The following is a 23,137-nucleotide window of genomic DNA, read 5'->3' on the forward strand; positions in this document are numbered from 1 at the left end:
AAAATAGTGCACGAGTCAAAGGACTGCAGACAAGTAGTGTTAAAATGTAAACTGACTCATGAATAGTGACAATTGTGGCTTTTTTGCCACTAAATGCCATGACCTTGGGGAGGGGGTGTAAAATCAGATGGCTGTATGAACAGCCAGAATTAAGACCCTAAGCAAGGCTGCTGGAATTTCTTTTCGAAGAAGGTCAAAGAGGAGGAGGTCAAAGTTATAGGAAGCCCTCAGAGCAGTATCTTGACATTAAGATAGTTTAGGCATCTTGTTACGCACATCTCACTAGAGGAGTGCTAGGGCAGGCCTATGACAGGCTGGAGAGAATTTCTTTCAGTTGTACTGGTAGTTGCTAAGAAAAGAGGAATGTCTAGACTCAATTTCTGTTAATGTCATTTAAAACACAAAACAGTTGCATAATTACTTTGATTTTACTTTACTTACTTTGTCTGCTGCTGCTAAAAGGTTATCGGCCATTTTTTCTAGATTTGGTGCATTTCCTGTGTATATAAATCTCATCATCTCCTTAAAAACTTCAGGATCAACATCATTTATTTCAACTCGGTTCTGCAATTAACAGAATTTTTTTTTACCGTTAATAATAAAACAATTTATTTATATAGCGCCTTTCCCATGCTCAAGGCACTTCAGAGTTTAAGAACGAATGGCAGGGCATACAGTATATAGCATTGTACAAACCAGATAAATAAAGAAGATTAAGACAGTAAATTCAGATTAAAAAAAGCCTAACAGACAACATAATTGATGTTCTCAGTATTTATACATATTTTATATTTAAAGAATTCACTCATTTTAAATAATCTTAAAGTTAAGAGAAGACCGTTACATAAATTAAACAAATACCAAACAATAAGGTTTTACTTAAAAAGCAGAAATATTTGTTCAAAAGCTGATCGTAATTAAAACAGTTGCAAGAAAAAAACAACAACTATTATTTAAATGTTACTGTAATAGTTTTATAAAAATGATATGTTATGCACGAAATAAAATATGCTGATTAAAACACAAGGCTTAGGAATATTGACTTAATGGCATTTTTGCTACTAACTGCATTGATCATGAGGAAGATCCAACCCATTTTTCTAAAATGACTGTGGCAAAAAAAAAAAAAAAAAAGAGTACCAAGAGTAGCTTACATTTTTACTTTCTTCCATTTCATGTTCAAACATTGCATTAAAAACAGGTGATCGTGCTATAGAAGAGAAAAAATAAACTCAGAATACAAAGTTTTAAATACTTAAAAAATTACACATAAATGATGATAAACTGCATTACATTGGGTTACACAACAGTCTAAAAACTTTAAAAATAAGATTTGTGCAAAGAGAAACTAACTTCACAGTCCCTTTGATTGTTTCACAGTAAATAAGAAAAAGACAAGCAAAAAGCTGCAGTCTACTAACTATCAAAAAGATTTTTACTTAGGTACTCAATGTGGTATGCAACGGTTAATCAAATTTAGAAACTGACTTTAAGAGAAGTGTAAAGCTTACTAGAGATCTGCAGCCTACTGTTTGTACCACAAGATAAGGGGAGTGTAAGGGACAGTGGTATTTACAAAAATATGTGTACCACAAAATATTTAAAAATGATCACTGGATTCAATGTTAATACATTAACAGTGAGTAGTTCTATTGTGATATTTCTTTTCATAAGGACCATTTTAATCAGCTAAATACATTTTGTTTATATAGCACTCTTGAACGAACAACAGGAAAAAGGCAGAAAACAGACCAAATAAACAACATTGTATACAAAATAGTATCAGCACTATAACAAACAAAGATGCATACAAGAAACACAACGCTTTGAAGTTGAATAACAGACAATAAGCGAGAGTAAAATGCAGAAATACACCTGGACAGAGATAAACTGAAAGAAGTGTCAGAATGTCAGAGGAAATTATATTCCTTCCTGAAAAAAATAGTTTTAAGTTGTTTTTAAAAGAATGATTTGAGTGATCTGATCTAATTAATATATATTCAAAATGTCTATTTTGCAAAATAAAAAATAAAAACTGAGAAAGAAATAAAAAAATTGCACATTCCATAAAAAGTCAGAATCTTTATGTGCTGTGCAGACTATACAGTAAAAATATGAGACACGGTTGTCAAAAAATAAATATTCAAAGAGTTATATCTTCCCAGTTCCTACGGTTCCGCATTGAACAAAAAACAAGAAAGACCCACAAGACTTTTAGTACTGCCTTTCAAAATATCTTTTAAGAACGTAAAGAAAAATTATATAAAGACAAAACCAAAGAAAATTTAAATCTCCATGGACTGAATACTGTCTCACCAGAGGCTACTAAGAAAAGCCCTTCTAAACAGCCTACTAAAGAAAGCCTTCACACTTGTCACACTAATCCTTTTCAAAATCGTCTTTTTAAATGTTGGTGGACAATTTTTTTTAAAAGATATTCTAATGAAGAAACAATTATCTGTATGAAACAAAATGTCTTCCATTCCAATGCTTTCTCTCCTTGACGATATAGAGAATTGAAAACATGCATGGATCAAAAGTGTAAAATAATGTGTTTTGTTGCCTTATAAGTTTATATAAAAATAAAGTTTTCTCCCACTTTAAAAAACTCTGTGGTGTACTGTTTTTTTGGAAAAGAAAATTTTGCTTATTTTGCTTAATAGTAATCAAGGGTTATTTTGTTATCAATATCATCAGTGACTGAAGTGGAACAAATAACCACACACTGTTTAATCTGCTTCTTCAACAATCACGGGGTGGGGGAAAATGGCCCTCTTCAAAGTGTGAAGATGTGATCAATTCTAAAAAGAAATTCACTGTGAAATTGGGGGGTGTTCTCTTCAAAACTCCAAAGATACAATTGTAAACAGTTTTGGAAGTGGACTGAGGCTGGTGGTATTGTGTGTTTAGACAAATGTCAGCTGTGTAAAGGCCTATTTATACTTCGAGTTTCCACATTGCTGTGAGGAGTCCAATAGGGTGAAAGTGATATAAATTTCATCAGTAATTATGTCTCCACAATTTTTTGATTACGAAGTCCTGTACATGTTGACTGTGCATGTGCTGGACAAGAAAATATGCGCTCATTAGAGGAACATCTATGTGAAGTGACCCATCACTATCCGCACTTATACAATCCAACATGAAAAGCACACAGAGATAACCAAATGTGCACAAATTAATGGCAAGAAGCTACCCTGACCCTGATGTAAACATTGAGGTTAAAGCAGGTTGTAAAAGAAGTATTTGCAAGATCGATATCATAAATGAAAAGAAGAAAAACTTTGGAAAGGCCAGGTGTTCAGCATCCAAGCAGTGTCACAGTGGTGCTTGAGTTTGTGAACCCTTTAGAATTTTCTGTATTTCTGCATAAATATGACCTAAAACATCATCAGATTTTCACTCAAGTCCTAAAAGTAGATAAAGAGAAACCAGTTAAACAAATGAGACAAAATATTATACTTGGTCACTTATTTATTGAGAAAAACTATCGAATATTACATATTTGTGAGTGGTAAAAGTATGTGAACCTCTAGGATTAGCAGTTAATTTGAAGGTGAAATTAGAGTCAGGTGTTTTCAATCAATGGGATGGCAATCAGGTGTGAGTGGGCACCCTGTGTTATTTAAAGAACAGGGATCTATCAAAGTCTGCGCTTCACAACACATGTTTGTGGAAATGTATCATGGCACAAACAAAGGAGATTTCTGAGGACCTCAGAAAAAGAGTTGTTGATGCTCATCAGGCTAGAAAAGGTTACAAAACTATCTCTAAAGAGTTTGGACTCCACCAATCCACAGTCAGACAGCTTGTGTACAAATGGAGGAAATTAAAGACCATTGTTACCCTCCCGAGGAGTGGTCGACCAACAAAGATCATTTCAAGAGCAAGGAGTGTAATAGTCGTCGAGGTCACAAATGACCCCAGGGTAGCTCCTAAGCAACTGAAGGCCTCTCTCACATCGGCTAATGTTCATGTTCATGAGTCCACCATCAAGAAAACACTGAACAACAATGGTTTGCATGGCAGGGTTACAAGGAGAAAGCCACTGCTCTCCAAAAAAGAAAATTGCTGCTCGTCTGCAGTTTGCTAAAGATAACGTGGTCAAACCAGAAGGCTATTGGTAGAATGTTTTGTGGACGGATGAGTCCAAAATAGAACTTCTTGGTTTAAATGAAAATCGTTATGTTTGGAGAAAGGGAAACATTGCTTTCCAGCATAAGAACCTTATGCCATCTGTGAAACATGGTGGTGGTAGTATCATGGTTTGGGCCTGTTTTGCTGCATCTGGGCCAGGACGGCTTGCCTTCATTGATGGAACAATGAATTCTGAATTATATCAGAGAATTCTAAAGGAAAATGTCAGGACATCTGTCCATGAACTGAATCTCAAGAGAAGGTAGGTCATGCAGCAAGACAACGACCCTAAGCACACAAGTCGTTCTATCAAAGAATGGTTAAAGAAGAATAAAGTTAATGTTTTGGAATGGCCAAGTCAAAGTCCTGAAGTGAGCGTTAATGTGAGGAAACCCACCAACATCCCAGAGTTGAAGCTGTTCTGTACGGAGTAATGGGCTAAAATTCCTCCAAGCTAGTGTGCAGGAATGATCAAAAGTTACCGGAAACGTTTAGTTAAAGTTATTGCTGCAAAGGGGGGGTCACACCAGATGCTGAAAGCAATGCTTACGTACTTTTGCCACTCACAAATATGTAATATTTGATCATTTTCCTTAATAAATAAATGATCAAGTATAATATTTTTGTCTCATTAGTTTAACTGGTTTCTCTTTATCTACTTTTAGGGCCTGAGTGAAAATCTGATGATGTTTTTGATGATGTATTGTACTGTATTGTATTGACCTCTTTCTTTTTGACACCCACAGCACGCCCAACCTGCCTAGAAAGGGGTCTCTCTTTGAACTGCCTTTCCCAAGGTTTCTTTGTTTTTTTCCTTACAATGGTTTTTTTTTTTGGAAGTTTTTTCTGGTCTTCTTAGGGCTCATTTATACTTCACGCGACGTGACGCATGCTGCAGCGGACGCTCCTGCTACGCAAGCGTTGAAGTGTTTATACTTGCGCGCGTACTTTACGTAAAGCTGGAGGAGTCCACCAGGTGGCAGTGCGAGATATTATCACGGTGAGAACATGTTTGGCTTCTCTGTGTTGTGAATTGCCTAAAACACCTATTAAATTCCGATAACACCTTACCGCAATATCTGTGAAAAGGATGTTTATTGATTAAATCCATCAATCCAGGGATGTGTCCATTCCAACAAGCATTGGGCACGACTGAGAAACAATCCCTGGACGAGGTCTCCGCTCATCAAAAGGTGAATACAAGCACACACATACACTAGCGTCATTTTAGTGGCACCAAATCCCCAAGTCTGCATATCTTTGGAAGGAAACCGGAGCACAGTGTGGAATACAAGCAAGAAATACCAGCAACGTAACTCCCTGCGAGACAGCAGTGCCATTGCTCCGCCACCGTGTCACCCCCATGTGTGTAATTATTAACAGTATTCATTATTTAAATGAAATTATATGTAAAATGTAACATACACACTTTAATGCATTTCATCATGAAAGTGATATCAAGTATGAATCTAAAGATTCTAAATGTGCAGAGAGTTGGAATATCAGACATTTAATTTGTTCTGTGTGGTGATCTTTTGCTGCTTGCCGCAGCTGTCAGGTCCAAGAAGCTCGTAGCGATTAAAAACTGGGATGACGCGTTCTGACGGTCTGCTTTAATGATAAAGTAAACTACGAGGTCAAAGTGGACAATTCGAGATTAAAGCGAAATTTCCACTTTAATCACAAAATACACGTTTTCACCGTGTCTTTTATTTTTTTCTCAGTGGCTCAAATACAGCGCTATACATCATGTTGGCGATGTGAAGTTGCAAAAAAAAAAAATCGACGGCACTGAGACTTTTAAAATGTATCGTCACATGTAGATAGTTCCCGAATGTAATTCGTAATAAAAAATTAAAAAGAAGACACTGGTATGTGAGACTTTTAAACTGTATCGTGTCATTACATTCGGGAACTATCTACATGTGACGATACATTTTAAAAGTCTCAGTGCCGTCTATTTTTTTTCCAACTTCACATCGCCAACATAATGTATAGCACTGTATTTGAGCCACTGAGAAAAAAATAAAAGACTCGGTGAAAACGTGTATTTTATGATTAAAGTGGAAATTTCGGCTTTAATCTCGAAATGTCCACTTTAACCTCGTAGTTTACTTTATTATTAAAGCAGACCATCGTAAACGTCATCCCAGTTTTTCATCGCTACGAGCTTCTTGTACCTGACAGCAGGTAAAGTAAAAAAATAAAAAATAGACGGCACAAAAGATAGTATATGAGACTTTTAAAATGTATCTTGTCATTACGATCGGGAATATGCGACGCTTGAATATAAAAGCACCACGAATGCATCTGTATGTCGGCATTTTGCTTCAACACTTTGAACCATTTATCAAACAGCAAAGCGCGCACATCGATCCCCGAAGGATCTCCATAGAGGCTTGCTGTCACATGTAGATAGTAAACAGAGACTCTGACGTCACGTTCCGACTTTTAGCACACTGCGCCCCGACTTTTTGCTGGTACTGCAACTCGCGCACGCGTCGCGTTAATTTCTGAGGACCTGCTCAAAGGACGCGTGAAATGAACGCTGGGAACGCGTGGCAGCCATGATGCGGACGCGTACGCGTTCTGAGCGTGAAGTATAAATGAGCCCTTAGGGGGTCAAGGCTGTCAGGAAGCAGGGCCTGTTAAAGCCCATTGCAGCACTTCTTGTGTGATTTTGGGCTATACAAAAAATAAACTGTGCTGTATTGTATATCCGGTAAACCAAACATGGGGGTGGGCGAGCGAAGCAAGCAGAGGGCGGAGCCCCCTAGTGTAAATAAAAAAAGTTTTAAAATGCATTTTTTATGAAAAACGAGTGAATTATCCTCATTGAACTATGATCTGTGAGAGGTTAAGAACACCACTACACTAAATATTTACTGAAATGGTTAGTAATTGAATTAATAATGACATATAAACAATGTTTATTGGGAGTTTTTGGTTTCTGGCACTTTTGCATAATTAAACATGCCCTGGGTCAATTTGACCCAGGATTATTACTGCTGTTCCTGAGAAACGCACAAAACAGGAGGGATAAGTAAAATTCTAGAAACGGCTTTAAATGAGCAGCTAAATGATTACAGCATTCTATTCATGACAAGTTTCAGTCAGGTTTTAGAACACGTCATAATACAGAAACTGCACTGGTTAAAGTAGTAAATAATTTGTGAGTTAATGCGGAAAGAGGCCATATATCTTTTTTTGTTCTCTTAGACTTGAATACAGAATTTGACACCATAGACCACAGTATTCTTGCAAATTGCCATAGATAATAGTTGGGCCTCTATGCCAGCCATCTTAAATCGGTTTCAGTCTTACTTAACAGGCAGAAAAGTCTTTGTTAGTTGTGGGGGTTGTACTTCAGAGACCCATGATATTTTATATTGTGTACAACAAGGATGTCTTCTGGGTCTGCTGCTTTTTAAATGGGCATGCTTCTATTAGGTCAGATTATCTCAAAATACAAGGTTACCGTACAGTGGTGTGAAAAACTATTTGCCCCCTTCCTGATTTCTTATTCTTTTGCATGTTTCTCACACAAAATGTTTCTGATCATCAAACACATTTAACCATTAGTCAAATATAACACAAGTAAACACAAAATGTAGTTTTTAAATGATGGTTTTTATTATTTAGGGAGATAAAAAAATCCAAACCTACCTGGCCCTGTGTGAAAAAGTAATTGCCCCCTTGTTAAAAAATAACCTGTGGTGTATCACACCTGAGTTCAATTTTCGTAGCCACCCCCAGGCCTGATTACTGCCACACCTGTTTCAATCAAGAAATCACTTAAATAGGAGCTGCCTGACACAGAGAAGTAGACCAAAAGCACCTCAAAAGCTAGACATCATGCCAAGATCCAAAGAAATTCAGGAACAAATGAGAACAGAAGTAATTGAGATCTATCAGTCTGGTAAAGGTTATAAAGCCATTTCTAAAGCTTTGGGACTCCAGCGAACCACAGTGAGAGCCATTATCCACAAATGGCAAAAACATGGAACAGTGGTGAACCTTCCCAGGAGTGGCCGGCCGACCAAAATTACCCCAAGAGCGCAGAGACGACTCATCCGAGAGGTCACAAAGACCCCAGGACAACGTCTAAAGAACTGCAGGCCTCACTTGCCTCAATTAAGGTCAGTGTTCACGACTCCACAATAAGAAAGAGACTGGGCAAAACGGCCTGCATGGCAGATTTCCAAGACGAAACCACTGTTAAGCAAAAGAACATTAGGGCTCGTCTCAATTTTGCTAAGAAACATCTCAATGATTGCCAAGACTTTTGGGAAAATACCTTGTGGACTGATGAGACAAAAGTTAAACTTTTGGAAGGCAAATGTCCCATTACATCTGGCGTAAAAGGAACACAGCATTTCAGAAAAAGAACATCATACCAACAGTAAAATATGGTGGTGGTAGTGTGATGGTCTGGGGTTGTTTTGCTGCTTCAGGACCTGGAAGGCTTGCTGTGATAGATGGAACCATGAATTCTACTGTCTACCAAAAAATCCTGAAGGAGAATGTCCGGCCATCTGTTCGTCAACTCAAGCTGAAGCGATCTTGGGTGCTGCAACAGGACAATGACCCAAAACACACCAGCAAATCCACCTCTGAATGGCTGAAGAAAAACAAAATGAAGACTTTGGAGTGGCCTATTCAAACTCCTGACCTGAATCCAATTGAGATGCTATGGCATGACTTAAAAAGGCGGTTCATGCTAGAAAACCCTCAAATAAAGCTGAATTACAACAATTCTGCAAAGATGAGTGGGCCAAAATTTCTCCAGAGTGCTGTAAAAGACTCATTGCAAGTTATCGCAAACGCTTGATTGCAGTTATTGCTGCTAAGGGTGGCCCAACCAGTTATTAGGTTCAGGGGGCAATTACTATTTCACACTGGGCCATGTAGGTTTGGATTTTTTTTTCTCCCTAAATAATAAAACCATCATTAAAAAACTGCATTTTGTGTTTACTTGTGTTATATTTGACTAATGGTTAAATGTGTTTGATGATCAGAAACATTTTGGTGACAAACATGCAAAAGAATAAGAAATCAGGAAGGGGGCAAATAGTTTTTCACACCACTGTAGCTATGCAGATAACACACAACTGTAATTATCTATGCCACCTGATGACCCTGATGCTCTTGGCACTCTAATCCAATGTCTTAGCAGTATTTCCGATTGGATGAGTAGTAACTTTCTCAAATTAAATAAGGAGAAAACAGAAATCTTAGTGACTGGCAAACATGGAAATAGCAAGGTTATTAGAAATAAACTTGATCCCTTAGGTTTAAAAGTCAAAATGGAAGTGAAGAATTTAGGGGTAACTGAACTAAACTTTAAATTGCATATTAACCTGATTACTATGTCTGCATTTTTTCATTGAGTAATATATAGCAAATGTTGGACCTCTCATAACTCTACAAGATGCTGAAAAATAACTTAACACTTTTGCTTTTAGTCTGTTAGATTATTGTAACTCCTAACAGGACTACCTAAGACAGACCTCAGTTGGTTGCAATTATTGCAGAATGCTGCAGCCAGTCTTAACTAGAAAAAAGTTTGAACACATCTCACCAGTTTTAGCATCATTGCATTAGTCACCCATGTCACTCATAATTTATTTTAAAATACTACTACTGGTTTACAAAGCTTTAAATAATCTCCCTCCATCCTATACTTTGGAATGCCTGTTTCCCCTTCAATCCAAGTCAAATCCTTTCATCTTAAAGTAGGTCTGCTTATAATTCCAGCCTTTCACTGTTATTCAACCAAAATCTGGAATACTTTACCAGTAACAATTCACCAGGCTAGCACTATGACACATTTCAAAAAAACTGCTAAAAGCCCATTATTTTAATTTGTCTTTCTCGTACTTACATTTTAGTTGTATTCCTGATAGACTATATGGGCACAGAACTACCATATTCTTCAGGGATTCACAATCTGCACTAATCTCTACTATTCTCGGTTGTCTCTCCTGTGATCATGATCTGTACCACTACCATCTCCACCACCACTTGATTAAGGCAAAATGCAGCTCCCTACACATTGATGGATTGAAGGCTGGTCTCCAAGCTCTCTATAAGACTAACATCATCAAACATATTACATGAAGCCTGAAAATGAAGAGGACTGATTTAAGAAAATGTATGTTAGTTAGAATGCCCAGTGGGGGCTGGTCAGTATCTTTGGCCTTAGAACCCCTGCAGATTTTTTTCCTTCTTTTTTGATATTCTTTAATATTATTACCTAATCAAATTAGTTTTCACTTCATATAACTTTCTTTTTGTTGTATTGTAAAGCACTTTGAGCTACATTGTTTGTATGAAAATGTGCTATATAAATAAATGTATTTTTAAAAACATGCAACACATATTTGTATGCTTAATAGGTCTTTTTTTTCTGGAGACTAACTGCAGATGGCTCACTGTAAACAGAAATTCACGCTTTGTTAGACCAGGTTAATAACAGCACGTCTAATCTTCACAGTTCAAAATCACTGCCCCTACTTCTGAGCACTGCCTTCATAAGGCGCTGGACTGGTTTAGAAATGAGACACTCAGTGACCCATCTAATTCCCACCCAGTTTTAAGCAAAAGGTCATCCACACTTGTTTCCAGATGTATATATTACATGCCTGGCTTCAGCAAGTGTACGTTTCTATCAGAATACTGTGTGCCACTACTGTCTTACTGATTCACAGGACTGACTAACTGAGATAAGTCCACTGTTCTGGCTTGCCTGGGAGGTGAGCATTCTGTCTACAGGAAAGCTGTGAAGACCCGGTTTTCATTTGTACTCTAACTGAAAGCTAATGTCCATAAACATTCCCATATTTGGAGAATCTGGTTGAAGATTTTCTGATAGGCTGGAGACACTATTTTAAACATTTAAAAATAGGAAATACCCTTTCACTATCCAATTTTAAAAGAGAAAAGAAGGTATGTGCCACAGGTACAAAGAAAGAAAGACATGAAAGGCATTATATCATAGATTGGTTTAAACATAGATAATAAGACAGACAGACATGAAAGGAACTATACCACAGATTGACAAGAAATGTAGCAATATCCCCTGGAACAACAAACTAATCTCTATGCACTGTGAATACAATTAGATTTAACTGTTATTTCCTTTTCAGGAATATTTTTCTAAATTATGAGCAACAACTGAGTAGGCAAAATAAAATTTACATTTTATGAACATACCTGAACAGTATTTTTATATAATCACACTACATGTGTTGGGGTAGTAAAAGTCACATCAGCATCAGACTGTAGAAAACAACTGCAAAACTTTATTTTTAAAACAATAAAACCAGCCATAAAAAGGTACAGTTTATGGCAAGTGATTTAAATTTAATGGAAAGTCCAAAAGGTCAAGTACCCAGAGATCTACTACTATACTAAAGTAATGTCCATCTATTTTCATTCTTGCACACAGGCAAGGCAAGTTTAAAATCATACCTGTAAATCAAGCTTTCCAATTTTACATTTTAGGTTGACAACTCTAATACTAATTTTACATACTCATTGTTCTGATGCCATCTAGACCTGTACTACTATCTGTAAAACTGCCACCATTACAGTGCTTTGTAATTTCAAACATCTGTAGATTTTTTGTAGCTTGGTAACATAAAAGGAGGGACTGTGCACTACCGTTTAATGAACCAAAACAGCCTTATGTACAGCTTTATTGCTTGATTCTGTACATTCATTCGTACCACAGAAAAAACTGAAAACAACTGTAGGCCAAAAGTAACTGTACATATTACTGGCTCACAGTAAATAGTACAGTACCAAATTATGATCACCTGTTAAATAAAGAAGACAGCTAAGAAGCTCTTAATACTGTCTATCCTTTTAAATCCTGAACAATGTTCAGGAGTATACTGGAACCTGAACCTGGTAGAAGTCTTCTCTGCTAAGACAGCCCCAAAACATTGAAAAAATATTTTCTGCAGAGGAATACACAACTGCACCTTTTCATCATACTTCAAAGTTGTTAAATGGTAAATGAGAAAAGAGCTTTCTGGTGGGAGGTGGAAGATTCTGATTACCATTACTTGGTTGTGTTGAACAAGACAAGACAAAAAGCTATTCCACATAACAGCAAAGGACACCTATCTTGTGCAGTCAGGGTACAATAAAATACAATGCTTATCAAAAACATTTGTTGTGATGCGTACAAGCAGCCCCTTGGATCATGTGGTTACATTTTACTATGATGGATCCTGGGTTGTACTGGTAAGAGGTGACCAGACATGCTAAAAAATACTTTTTTTTTTGCTTTCAAGGGAATTGACATAACTATAACATTTAAAATTAGGATGTTGTGTGTATACAGTCATAGGCTCCATCCCTTGTGACCATGAACAGAGTAATACAGTATGGAAAATTGATGCATATATTGATATAATACTGATGTTATAAAAAAAATAACATGAATCTATTTTAAATAAACTTAAAATAAGCATGTCAATTCAATTTCAAATCATATGATCATCCATCTGCAAAATTAAAATTGAAACACTTCTGCTCTACCAGGCCACATAGACCCAACTGCTCCTATGTAGAAACCTCACCTGTCTCTGAAATTTCATTAAAATTGACTAGAACATAATTCTACACCAACACTGGTAATCCTACTTTATACAGATATACCGTTCACCTTAGGAACCAATCCCTATATTCTTAACTCCCCTCACGAATAACAGCTCCTAATAATACTAATTTTATGTATGGCTGCCTAAAGGGTGGCACTGTTATTACTTTGCCTATGTAGTCCCTGACATTTATATCCACCTGCTCCACCATAAGGATTTTTATTTACTTACATAGCGAAAATGTCTGAATGCCAAAGCCAAAAATATATGTTTGTGAATATAATCCACATTATATATGGAGATTCAGCATTACCACATTTGGTGGCCTATCCATATTATAGAAGATAAACACCAAATACATGTTCTAGGTATGGGGTGAGAAAAATGGAGAGAAAAACAGTTAATGGGAAAACACAGCATATTTCTGTCCTAAGCATCTATTTTATGCAATCCAGCGAGTTGTGAAGTAACTGCAGCTGCCAAAAAAGCCTTATTATGCTTTTAACGGAGATAATGCCTGTGGTAATCTAAACATTTCTTGTAAAGAAAAAGCATCCCATGAGAAAAAAAAAATTAATTTTAAATTTTACTGGTTGGTCATTTGAACAGGAACTGCTTATGGATTTATTAATGTATTTAACTTAAGATCAGAATGAAAGCCTAAATCCTCAATATTTTCTTCAGCTGTGACTATAGCAGTATAAAATGCCCATGCCCAGTTAACCAATTATCAAATAAGACAAAGATTCAAATAGGAGGAAAATCTGTGCATTTTTAATGTATCCTCGAACATTTTATCATCACATGCTTATACTAAAAGCTTGTAACATATACTTAATTACACTATATTTATACTATTTATTATATACTATACTACCTGAACCTTGCCATTTAGACTTAATGTAAGGTAACCCTAAGAAAATCACTAGTTTATCAACTCATGATGTTCTAACTGGTTGTTCAGTGATGCATCCATGCACGCCGCCAAAATTTTAAAGTGCCAGGATTTAACTTCAATGGATGACAAAATGTGGAAATACCGTCAGGAATTGACATCTGTTCTCAAAGGTTTATACCCTCAGTTGAAAGAGGCCTTCTTGCCTGCTCCTCTGAAATCACCAGTTCATCAATTCAGATCAAATGACTGGGTCTACTGTATGTCAAAGTGTTTAAGAGGAAGATAGTGTTCTTCTCTCACTGGAAAGTTTCCTACCACATCTTGCTCAAACTACATTGCTGCGTCTTCAAGGCCTAGACTCCTGCAACCATTACACCCAGTGCAAGTCAGGACTCAACTGAAACCCCACCCCTGCTAATGGAGATGTTGCTGCCAGGAAAAGGTCAAGAGCTCCTGAGTATGTCCTGAAACTATAAAAGCAGGAATAACATTTACTGCAGCTAAGTGAACAGAACAATATTTGATTAGTTTTATCAGAGTTCTCTGTGGCTTTGAAAACACAGAACAGGACATTGCTTAATTCTTCATTATTTTCTTTATTATTATGCTTGAATATTGCAGGAGGCATCAATTTAAAAGACTTGACGATATGGCTCTAGTGGCTCAATCTTCAGTTTCACAGAGTAGGCAGATCCTCTGGCAAACTGGTAGGTTGTCTGCCGAATACTGGGCACACTGTTAGTCCTAGCTGTCATGTATGGTGAACATGGGCTGCAGGGCATCAACACCAATCATGCTTTGTCAGTGGGTTGGTCCAGAGTTATTAGTTACTACAAAAACTGTTAGCTCTTGTTATAGTAGTCAAATGATTTTCCAGCCTACAGTGAGTTTCCTTTGGATCCATCAGACGGCTATGAATTATACTATACTTTTGTCAGCCTGCCTCTGGCACAATGTTAACTTCAGCCTAGAAATGATCATTCTTCTAAAATTGACACTTCTCCCACCCTGATTGTTGATGGTTTCCTCTGGATAAACCCGCTGTTCTGAACACCTGTGTTCCTCGAATTATAAGAAAGAAATATTCCAGTTATTCAACGCTATGTCCCACCACAAAATGCTCTACTAGGCCGCATAGACCCAACTGCTCCTATGTGGAAACCTCACCTGTCTCTGAAATTCCATTACAATTGACTAGAACGTGGTTCTACTCCGACACTACTAAGCCCACTTTATAGAGATATACCATTTACCTTAGGAACCAATCCCTATATTCTTAACTCTCCTCACAAATAACAGCTTCTAATAATACTAATTTTATGTATGTCTGCCTAAAGGGTGACGCTGTTATTACTTTGTCTATGTAGTCCCTGACATTTCTATCCACCTGCTCCAACATAAGGATATTTATTTACTTACATAGTGAAAATGACTGAATGCCAAAGCCAAAATAAAAAAGTTTGTGAAATAACTGAATCATCCTCTCTAGGAAATAACATTATATATGGAGATTTAGCATTACCACATTTGGTGGCCTATCCATATGGCAAGCGCATTACTGTTATGGCCCAAGCTCTTCAATTGCTGGCCAATGTGACTGCTGATTGTCTGTATTAAATTAATGCTAAGTTGGTGTCACTTTACACCATTCACTCTACAAAACTGTACGGTCCTGGATACACGCTTAACCAAAGGAGACAACGTACAGCAGGGGCAAGTGTTGTTCACAGAATGACCAGGCCTGTGGCTATTGCCAAGTATCTGAATACCACAGAACACAAACATGAAATTGACCTTCCCTCTGAACTGCCTTTCTATGAGGATGTGTTGCACATTACACATCCAAGATAAATACTGTGGAATTGTGGATTTTGTCTTATTTTTGCATTGATTGTGTGCCTTTCAGTGATTGTGTGCCTTTCAGTAAAGCACAACAGTAAAGCACATTAACTGTAAGAATGAAGTAAGAATGAAGCAACAGTAAGTTGACCTTTCATCTCATATTCCAGAAACTGGTGTTCTTCATGATTTATTTTCAGTTCAGTTAAAACTACAAAGATAAAGCTATGCCTACTGCCAAAAGAAAAACTTAGACACGAATAATCAAGCGTCCCCATTTCTCATTTACAAAATGGCAGATGTCTTTTGCTAAAATGCTGAGTAACTGCTAAAAAATGAAGGCTAGAAGTGCAACTTGAGCATCTATTGTCCATACTTAGAGTGTGGAGGTCACAAGGCCTCTTAGTGACCCTGACTGTATATAATCAGTTTAATGTCAAGCTACAGTGATTACTATGTCACAGAGGTCATTGGTTTCCCCCCACTCCCCTCCCCCCCAATGTCTGTGTCACCTTAATCTAGTATCTTTAATAAGGACCTCTTCTATTTGCATCATATGATTCCTGGTATTGCCTCAAAATTTATTTAGACAGTGCCTACATTCTTATTTACCAGACAATATTTAATGTATCACAGGATGGCATTATTCCTAAAAAAATGCTTTTAAAAGTCAATGATAAACTGTTTCTTGCCAAGTATTCTATACTGATTTGATCTAGTAGTTTTCTACATTGAAGCATATGCAATGTTACATCACTACTTCATATATTTTTTAAAATATAAGCAGAAAATGACTTAATTTGAGACTAATGACACAATCAGAGAAAATATGCTAAACATCTAAAGATAAATTCATCCACTGGATGGAATAGTATGCATTTATAAGGTATAGTAGGATGAGTTTTGACATGTAAGAAATGTGTATAGGGAAAAAGAACTAACCTGTGCTTACCAACAAACACCTTTCTGTACAAGTAACATATACACTCAGTTTAAGGAAGTTATTTATTTATTGCTTATTTAAAATAGGTAATATACTAAAAATGCAATTTAATGGCTTGTCAGAAAAAGTGCAGGTGGTATTTGCATTTTTATACATATATAACACACAAATGATGGTGGTGTCAAAAATATATATAAAATGTTTGTATAATAAATTGCAAATGCAGGTTGTTGTTTTCTGAATGTTATATGAAATCTTTATGCTATAATGAAATGAGGAAAAGGAATAAGGCAAGGACATTCCATCGTCAGCTGGCCATAGTTTAATAATAAATGAACAGATATTGCAGAGCCCCATTTATGTTAATCATATTCAAACCACTATGTTTCCTGTCTGTTTAAACAAATCTGCACTCATGTGCACTCATTATGTAAACAGTAATCTGTAAAGTTAGTATTTATGTCTACCTGTGAACTTGTGATAGTACTCTGCATCTGCATTCAGTGAAGAGCGCTATACAAAAATAACCTGAAACTAGAACACAGACGGAAAAATGCAATTTTTTTTTTTGCGATGTGTGTCGTTCATGAGTTAGGCAAATGGCTAAGCAATAGGCAGAATACAAAAAGAGTAAACAGCAAGTTCAACCTACCTACAATTATGAATATACAGGACTTTATAGAAAGAAGGGAGGGGGGTAGTGTAATGGTCTAATTTTTTCTTAATTAAAGCAAATAAAGACTAAAAACTGTTTTAAAACTTGCAGTTATATAAATAAAATTACAATAATCCACATATCTGTCAGATAGCCTTGTACTTAAAATAGACTCTCAAAAAGTATTCAATTGTTAGAGGTGACAAATGTGACTGGCTAGACAGCCAGACAGTTCGAACACTTAGTGAATATCTCTAATTAAATAATCCACGCAGCCAAAAAACTATCAAAATATAGATTTATAAACCTGCTAAGGGAAGGGTAAAGTGGATAAAAAACAAAAAACTTAAACTAATAAAAAACAGATATCTCACCTGCTAATATGGATTTGTGAGCTTTGAACTCCTGACCTCCAACGTAAAGGCTGCAGTCAGTGAATCGAGAACTTTCCCAAAGATTTCCCAAATCATCTGATAATCGACATTCTGGGACCTTCAGCATGTTCATATTTGATTGGCCTGAAATATTTACAGAATCTTGGACGACACTTACCTGAAGAAATATTCAAAAGTTTGAAAAATATTCTCATTAGTATGCAATATAAAATGATTAGTATATGTTAACCTGTCCAGATTCCTGTAGCTATGCAAAAACACTTGGGGAAAAATACCTTATTAGTAAACAAACTTGAAATTCACAAAATATTCTACATATATTTAATTCTATTTGTACACATTAGCACAGACTTCCAGAGATTCTTCTTTAATTTAAGCATAAGAGTAGTAACAGTTGACATTGTTATAAAAGAAGTCCTACAAAATACATGTATAGGAGGTATTATCTACAAAAAAGGAAAGGAAAATTAAAAGGATTAATTCAAAATGCAATTTCTCTTTTGCAATTTCATTTTCTAAGTCTACAAACAAGAATGCTGCAAACATTAAAAATAAAATAACACTATTTACAATTTCATTTTCAAAGTCCATATGGAAAAATTCAAGAAAAATTAAAAATAAAATTAAATAGCATTTTGCAATTTCATTTACAAAGGTTACACAAAACAATGCTGCAAAAATTTAAAATAAAATAAAAGAACAGCACTTGCAAATTCATTTTCAACCTCAACAGCAAAGAAGCTGCATAAATGCAAATAAATACTGGTGCCCCCTGCTGTTTATTGACTTTTCATTTTCCACTTTGCATATTCTTTTATTATAAGTTCTCAACATGCAAATAGCGCGGGTCATTGGAGGGGTCTTTGCACCACAACATCCCACAATACTTTGTTCTTGAGCTGTAATCACTTTGATCGATAGAACTTTTCATTTTGACTGTGCTTGAGATGCAAATTTGATCTTTTCACCTCCATACTGCGAGCTTGACAGTGAAACCAACAGACAAAATCTGAACATCATGCATTATTGTAGTTCTGAAGTAATTCATGTGCTATTTAATTACAATATTTAACATTACAAAAAAGTTGCCTGTTACGTCATAATTTATATTTATTTACACTAACGGGATGCTTTGTATTTTTGCTTGTTGTAGTATTACAATAAATTTACTGCTCTAAAGTTTTAAACACCTCCCCTTCCGTCCCATATCCCTGTAGTTGATCGACAACTCAATCGGACTCTATTACACCTTTTCAAAATAAGGTGATACAGCATTGATTGTTTTATTCACTAAGATGACCTTCCATAATCCGTAATTTTTGATTAATTAATGCAATGTTCATTTATAAGATTTTTTTTAACCTACCTCATTAACACTAGAATTACCAGAGCCTACGAAAAAACAACCGGTACACCTTAAATCCATTCGCACCTCTCCGTCAGCATCTTTTGTCCTGTAAATGTGCTGATAAAGACAAGCAACAAGCAGCCTGGTATCCCATTCCCAACCGCCGCAGAACGTGCACAATGTTCTCCCAGCTCATGCCTTGATTATCTGGGAGTGAAGTGCTGGAGTTTTAGAGTGGAAATAATAGATCGTTATTTTGAATTACATGCATTTTGTGTGTGCTCCGTTTGTACAATAATCTGTGTAAACACATTGATCAAACCTGGGATTCTTGATTACAAGTCAGCAAATCTTACCGCTACGCCACGGAAGCAGTTGTATTGTCCTTGAACCTTTTGTGAAAGTGTTTATTTGATCTTTGGACTTCAGACTTCACACATTATATAGTTTATGGCAACATTTTGTCATCTACTATTAAAATATGAAAAACGTTTCTGTTTTAATGGTGGATGGGTAGGTAGGTAGACACTTTATTAAACCCAAGGGGAAATTCACATACTCCACAAGCAGCATACATAAAGAACAATATTAAATTAAAGAGTAAAAAAATGCAGGTATAACAGACTATAACTTTGTATAATGTTAACGTTTACCCCCTGGGGGAATTGAAGGGTCGCATAGTGTGGGACAGGAACGATCTCCTCATTCTGTCAGTGGAGCAGGATAGTGACAGCAGTCTGTCACTGAAGCTGCTCTTCTCTCTGGAGATGATCCTGTTTAGTGGATGCAGTGGATTCTCCATGATTGACAGGAGCCTGCTCAGCGCCCGTTGCTCTGCCACGGATGTCAAACTGTCTAGCTCCGTGCCTACAATAGAGGCTGCCTTCCTCACTAGTTTGTCCAGGTGTGAGGCATCCCTCTTCTTTATGCTGCCTCCCCAGCACACCATCGCATAGAAGAGGGTGCACGCCACAACCGTCTGATGGAATATCTGCAGCATCTTATCTTGTTGAAAGACGCCAGCTTTCTAAGGAAGTATAATCGGCTCTGTCCTTTCTTACACAAAGCATCAGTATTGGCAGTCCAGTCCAATTTATCATCCAGCTGCACTCCCAGGTATTTATAGGTCTTCACCCTTTGCACACAGACACCTCTGATGATCACAGGGTCCATGAGGGACCTGGTCCTCCTAAAATCCACCACCAGCTCCTTGGTTTTGCTGGTGTTCAGGTGTAGGTGGTTTGAGTCACACCATTTAATAAAGTCCTTGATTAGGTTCCTATACTCCTCCTCCTGCCCACTCCTGATGCAGCCCATGATAGCAGTGTCGTAAGCAAACATTTGCACATGGCAGGAATGCGAGTTGTATTGGAAGTCCGATGTATATAGGCTGAACAGGACCAGATAAAAGTACGGTGCCCTGTTGCGCTACTGTATTGCTGACCACAATGTCAGACCTGCAGTTCCCGAGATGCACATATTGAAGACTGTCTGTGAGATAGTCCACGATCCGTGCCACCAAGTATGAATCTACTCCCATCTCTGTCAGCTTGTCCCTAAGGAGCAGAGGTTGGATGGTATTGAAGGAGCTACAGAAGTCCAGAAACATAATTCTTTGCAACCTCAGATAACTGAAAACTCAGAAAAATGAATGGCTGCAGCCATGCTGGCAACATACTGAAAATAGCCAAGGAGTGCAGTTAGGAAGGAGGGAGGAAGTCACACCCAAATTCCCAGCCACCAGCTCCTTGACCACTCTCTCAGTAAAGTGAAGATTAAAAGTGTAGTACTTACAGTATGTGCTAGGTAAAGAATTTACAGCAAAGCTTTTTATTAATTATAAGAAAAGTAGTGTATTACATTTACTGGTTGGTCTCAGATAACATGGAACTTTGGTTAATTGGGGAGCAGATAATCAGGGTACTACTGCATTTGTTTTACTTAACCACAAGAGTTTTGGTTTATTTATAACAATGTTATACTTCCTATCCTGCTGCAATGTATGGTTGCTGATCATCTGAAAAAAATATGACCTAGAAGATATAGTATATGTATGTATGTAGCAATGTATACCATGCACCTTCCATGAAATGTGTACCATGCACATATCACTTAAGAGTTTATCTGTGGAGATGTAGGGACAAACAGAGGAGGCAGGAAGTTCCAGAAAAAAGGAATTTAATTGCATGGGAATTTCCCCAGAAGGAAGAGACAGTTGCTGGGCATATAAAGGCCTGGTTAGAGTGCATAGTCTGTAAAAATAATACAGTATAGCGTAATACTAAAAGTACACAAATATGTAATAAATAGACAACCAAATAAATTACACTGCATTAAAAAGTCATTTACATTTTAGAAGTAACAGTTCTGCAGTTTCTAAAAAAGTTAGTGTTAACGGAAAGTACCAAATATTTAGCATTTCATATTGTGTACTGATTTATTATAATCACTGCTTTTGCAAAATGTAATGAATATTTGCCAAAACAGAATATTTTAATCTCTTCCCAATTCTTACCTCACAGAACAGTGTAAGCTTATCATCTGGTAGAAGTCCATTAGCTTCATCAAGTAGAAAATCTCTTCTAATAAATTTTTTGAATCCCCAGTCCTTCCCCTGAACAAATCGATAGGCTCTTTGGCTTTCTAAGAGAAAAAAAACCAAAAAAAAAAAACCATGGCATTGAAACTGTCATTAATGCTGAATAAAAATTCCTACAGAACTGAACCAATAACATACCAATTTCACAACACCAAATAAAATTTTTTTAATTTTACTAAATTTAAATACATTTTAGAACTGAAATGATATACTGATTTATTCAAACACCATACTGTTTTACTATATTTCTTCACAGCATTTTGATATCTATATGTTCAAATCAGAGCTGAAAGGAGTCCTTTAAGTTTTCTTAAAATAAGAATTAAAAAAAATTCTTCTCCAATATATAACAAAGGAAAAACTTTTATAAAGTTGATTAATTTTTGATTTGCACATAGTAAGTTATTGCACTTGCATCTTGAATGCCTATATCAGAAATGCATTAAAACTGTGGTTAAACATACAATGATCAAATTTAAATCGTAATATTTAGTTTCTTGGGTCACTAGCCAATTTTATGTTATGAAATGTAATTACTGAGGTAGCAGTTTGTTTCACAGGTTGTCAGGACCTGTCTTCATAGTTGCTAACAGGAAGCATCAAAGGTCATCAATAAGTAAAAGAACAGTAGGAAGAAAATAAGTGTTAGTTCACCCTGTGGTGCTAATGTATTTTTATTTTTAGATCTTACCCATAGCTTTTGTTTCTTCTCTTTTAGCATTAAGCAAAGAAAATTTGAACTTTGCTCTTACTTCACTTTTTGGACAACTAACTAGTAGCAAATATAAAGATAAATAATCTTTGCTTTCATCATCAAGTCCCTTTGGATTTACTCGTAGGCACCTGCAAAACAAAAATAAAATAAATTTTACAAATATATCCTCTTATAGTTTAAAACATGCCACAATATGAACTTATTTAAAATGAATACCCCAAAACACAATTTTCAACTATACATATAATGATATTGGTCCCTGCTCAGTGGACACTCAGCAGTACATGTTTACAAATGCAGCAGTTAGGACTGAAAACATTTTTTCATGTTCTGTTAAAAATAAGAAATTAGGAGAAATTTTTAAAATGCTCAATTGTTAAAACTGTAAAATTACTTCAAGTGTACTAAAATCCCATCACAAAAAAATGATACAATGATATTAAAAACACAAAGCAAAGAACAGCACAGTGTGCTGTCACTTGAACATAACATATATTAGGGGGCTTCGCTCGCAAACCCTCTGCCTGTGCTATGGGCCAACCACTTTGTGTCTCTGCTGCTCGCGTTGTGAAGAAGGGGGACTGAACACACACCAAGGAGATGCGATTACTCCTCCAACACCCCTTCTTAAACGGTGACACAATGGGAAATAGTTTTTTTCTTTTCCCCCTCTTTGCTCAATCAGCTGCTGCTACCCAGCGTGATCTGCATTTCGCGCAGTGCACTTCTGTCATATCATCTATCTCCATATATTTGACCTCTTTTCACGTTTACCTTTTCATCAATATCACATTGAATTTTGATTCAGTGTTTGGAATTATATCGTGACAACTAGTACTGGGCGATATACCGGTTCATACCAAAAACCGTTTTTATTTTTGTTATGAAATATAAAAAAAAATATAACACATATATACATACATATACATATACACACATATATATATACACATATACATACATACATATATATATACATATATATATATATATATA

The 23,137-nt window shown here is 36.3% G+C and overlaps 1 protein-coding gene across 2 annotated transcripts in view; it reads right to left on the reverse strand.

Moving 5' to 3' along the window:
* spopla (speckle type BTB/POZ protein like a) overlaps window positions 1–23,137 on the reverse strand; it is a 110,802-nt gene that overhangs the window by 9,047 nt on the left and 78,618 nt on the right. For both annotated transcript variants that reach the window (XM_039757375.1, XM_039757374.1), the window contains exons 6-10: window positions 22,118–22,269; window positions 21,343–21,470; window positions 17,459–17,636; window positions 1,155–1,210; window positions 442–564 (exon numbers count right to left, since the gene is read on the reverse strand). In XM_039757375.1, coding sequence (XP_039613309.1) covers window positions 442–564; window positions 1,155–1,210; window positions 17,459–17,636; window positions 21,343–21,470; window positions 22,118–22,269 — 637 coding nt within the window. The remainder of the gene's footprint in view (window positions 1–441; window positions 565–1,154; window positions 1,211–17,458; window positions 17,637–21,342; window positions 21,471–22,117; window positions 22,270–23,137) is intronic.

This window comes from Polypterus senegalus, chromosome 6 (assembly GCF_016835505.1).
Source record: "Polypterus senegalus isolate Bchr_013 chromosome 6, ASM1683550v1, whole genome shotgun sequence".
NCBI lineage: Eukaryota > Metazoa > Chordata > Cladistia > Polypteriformes > Polypteridae > Polypterus > Polypterus senegalus.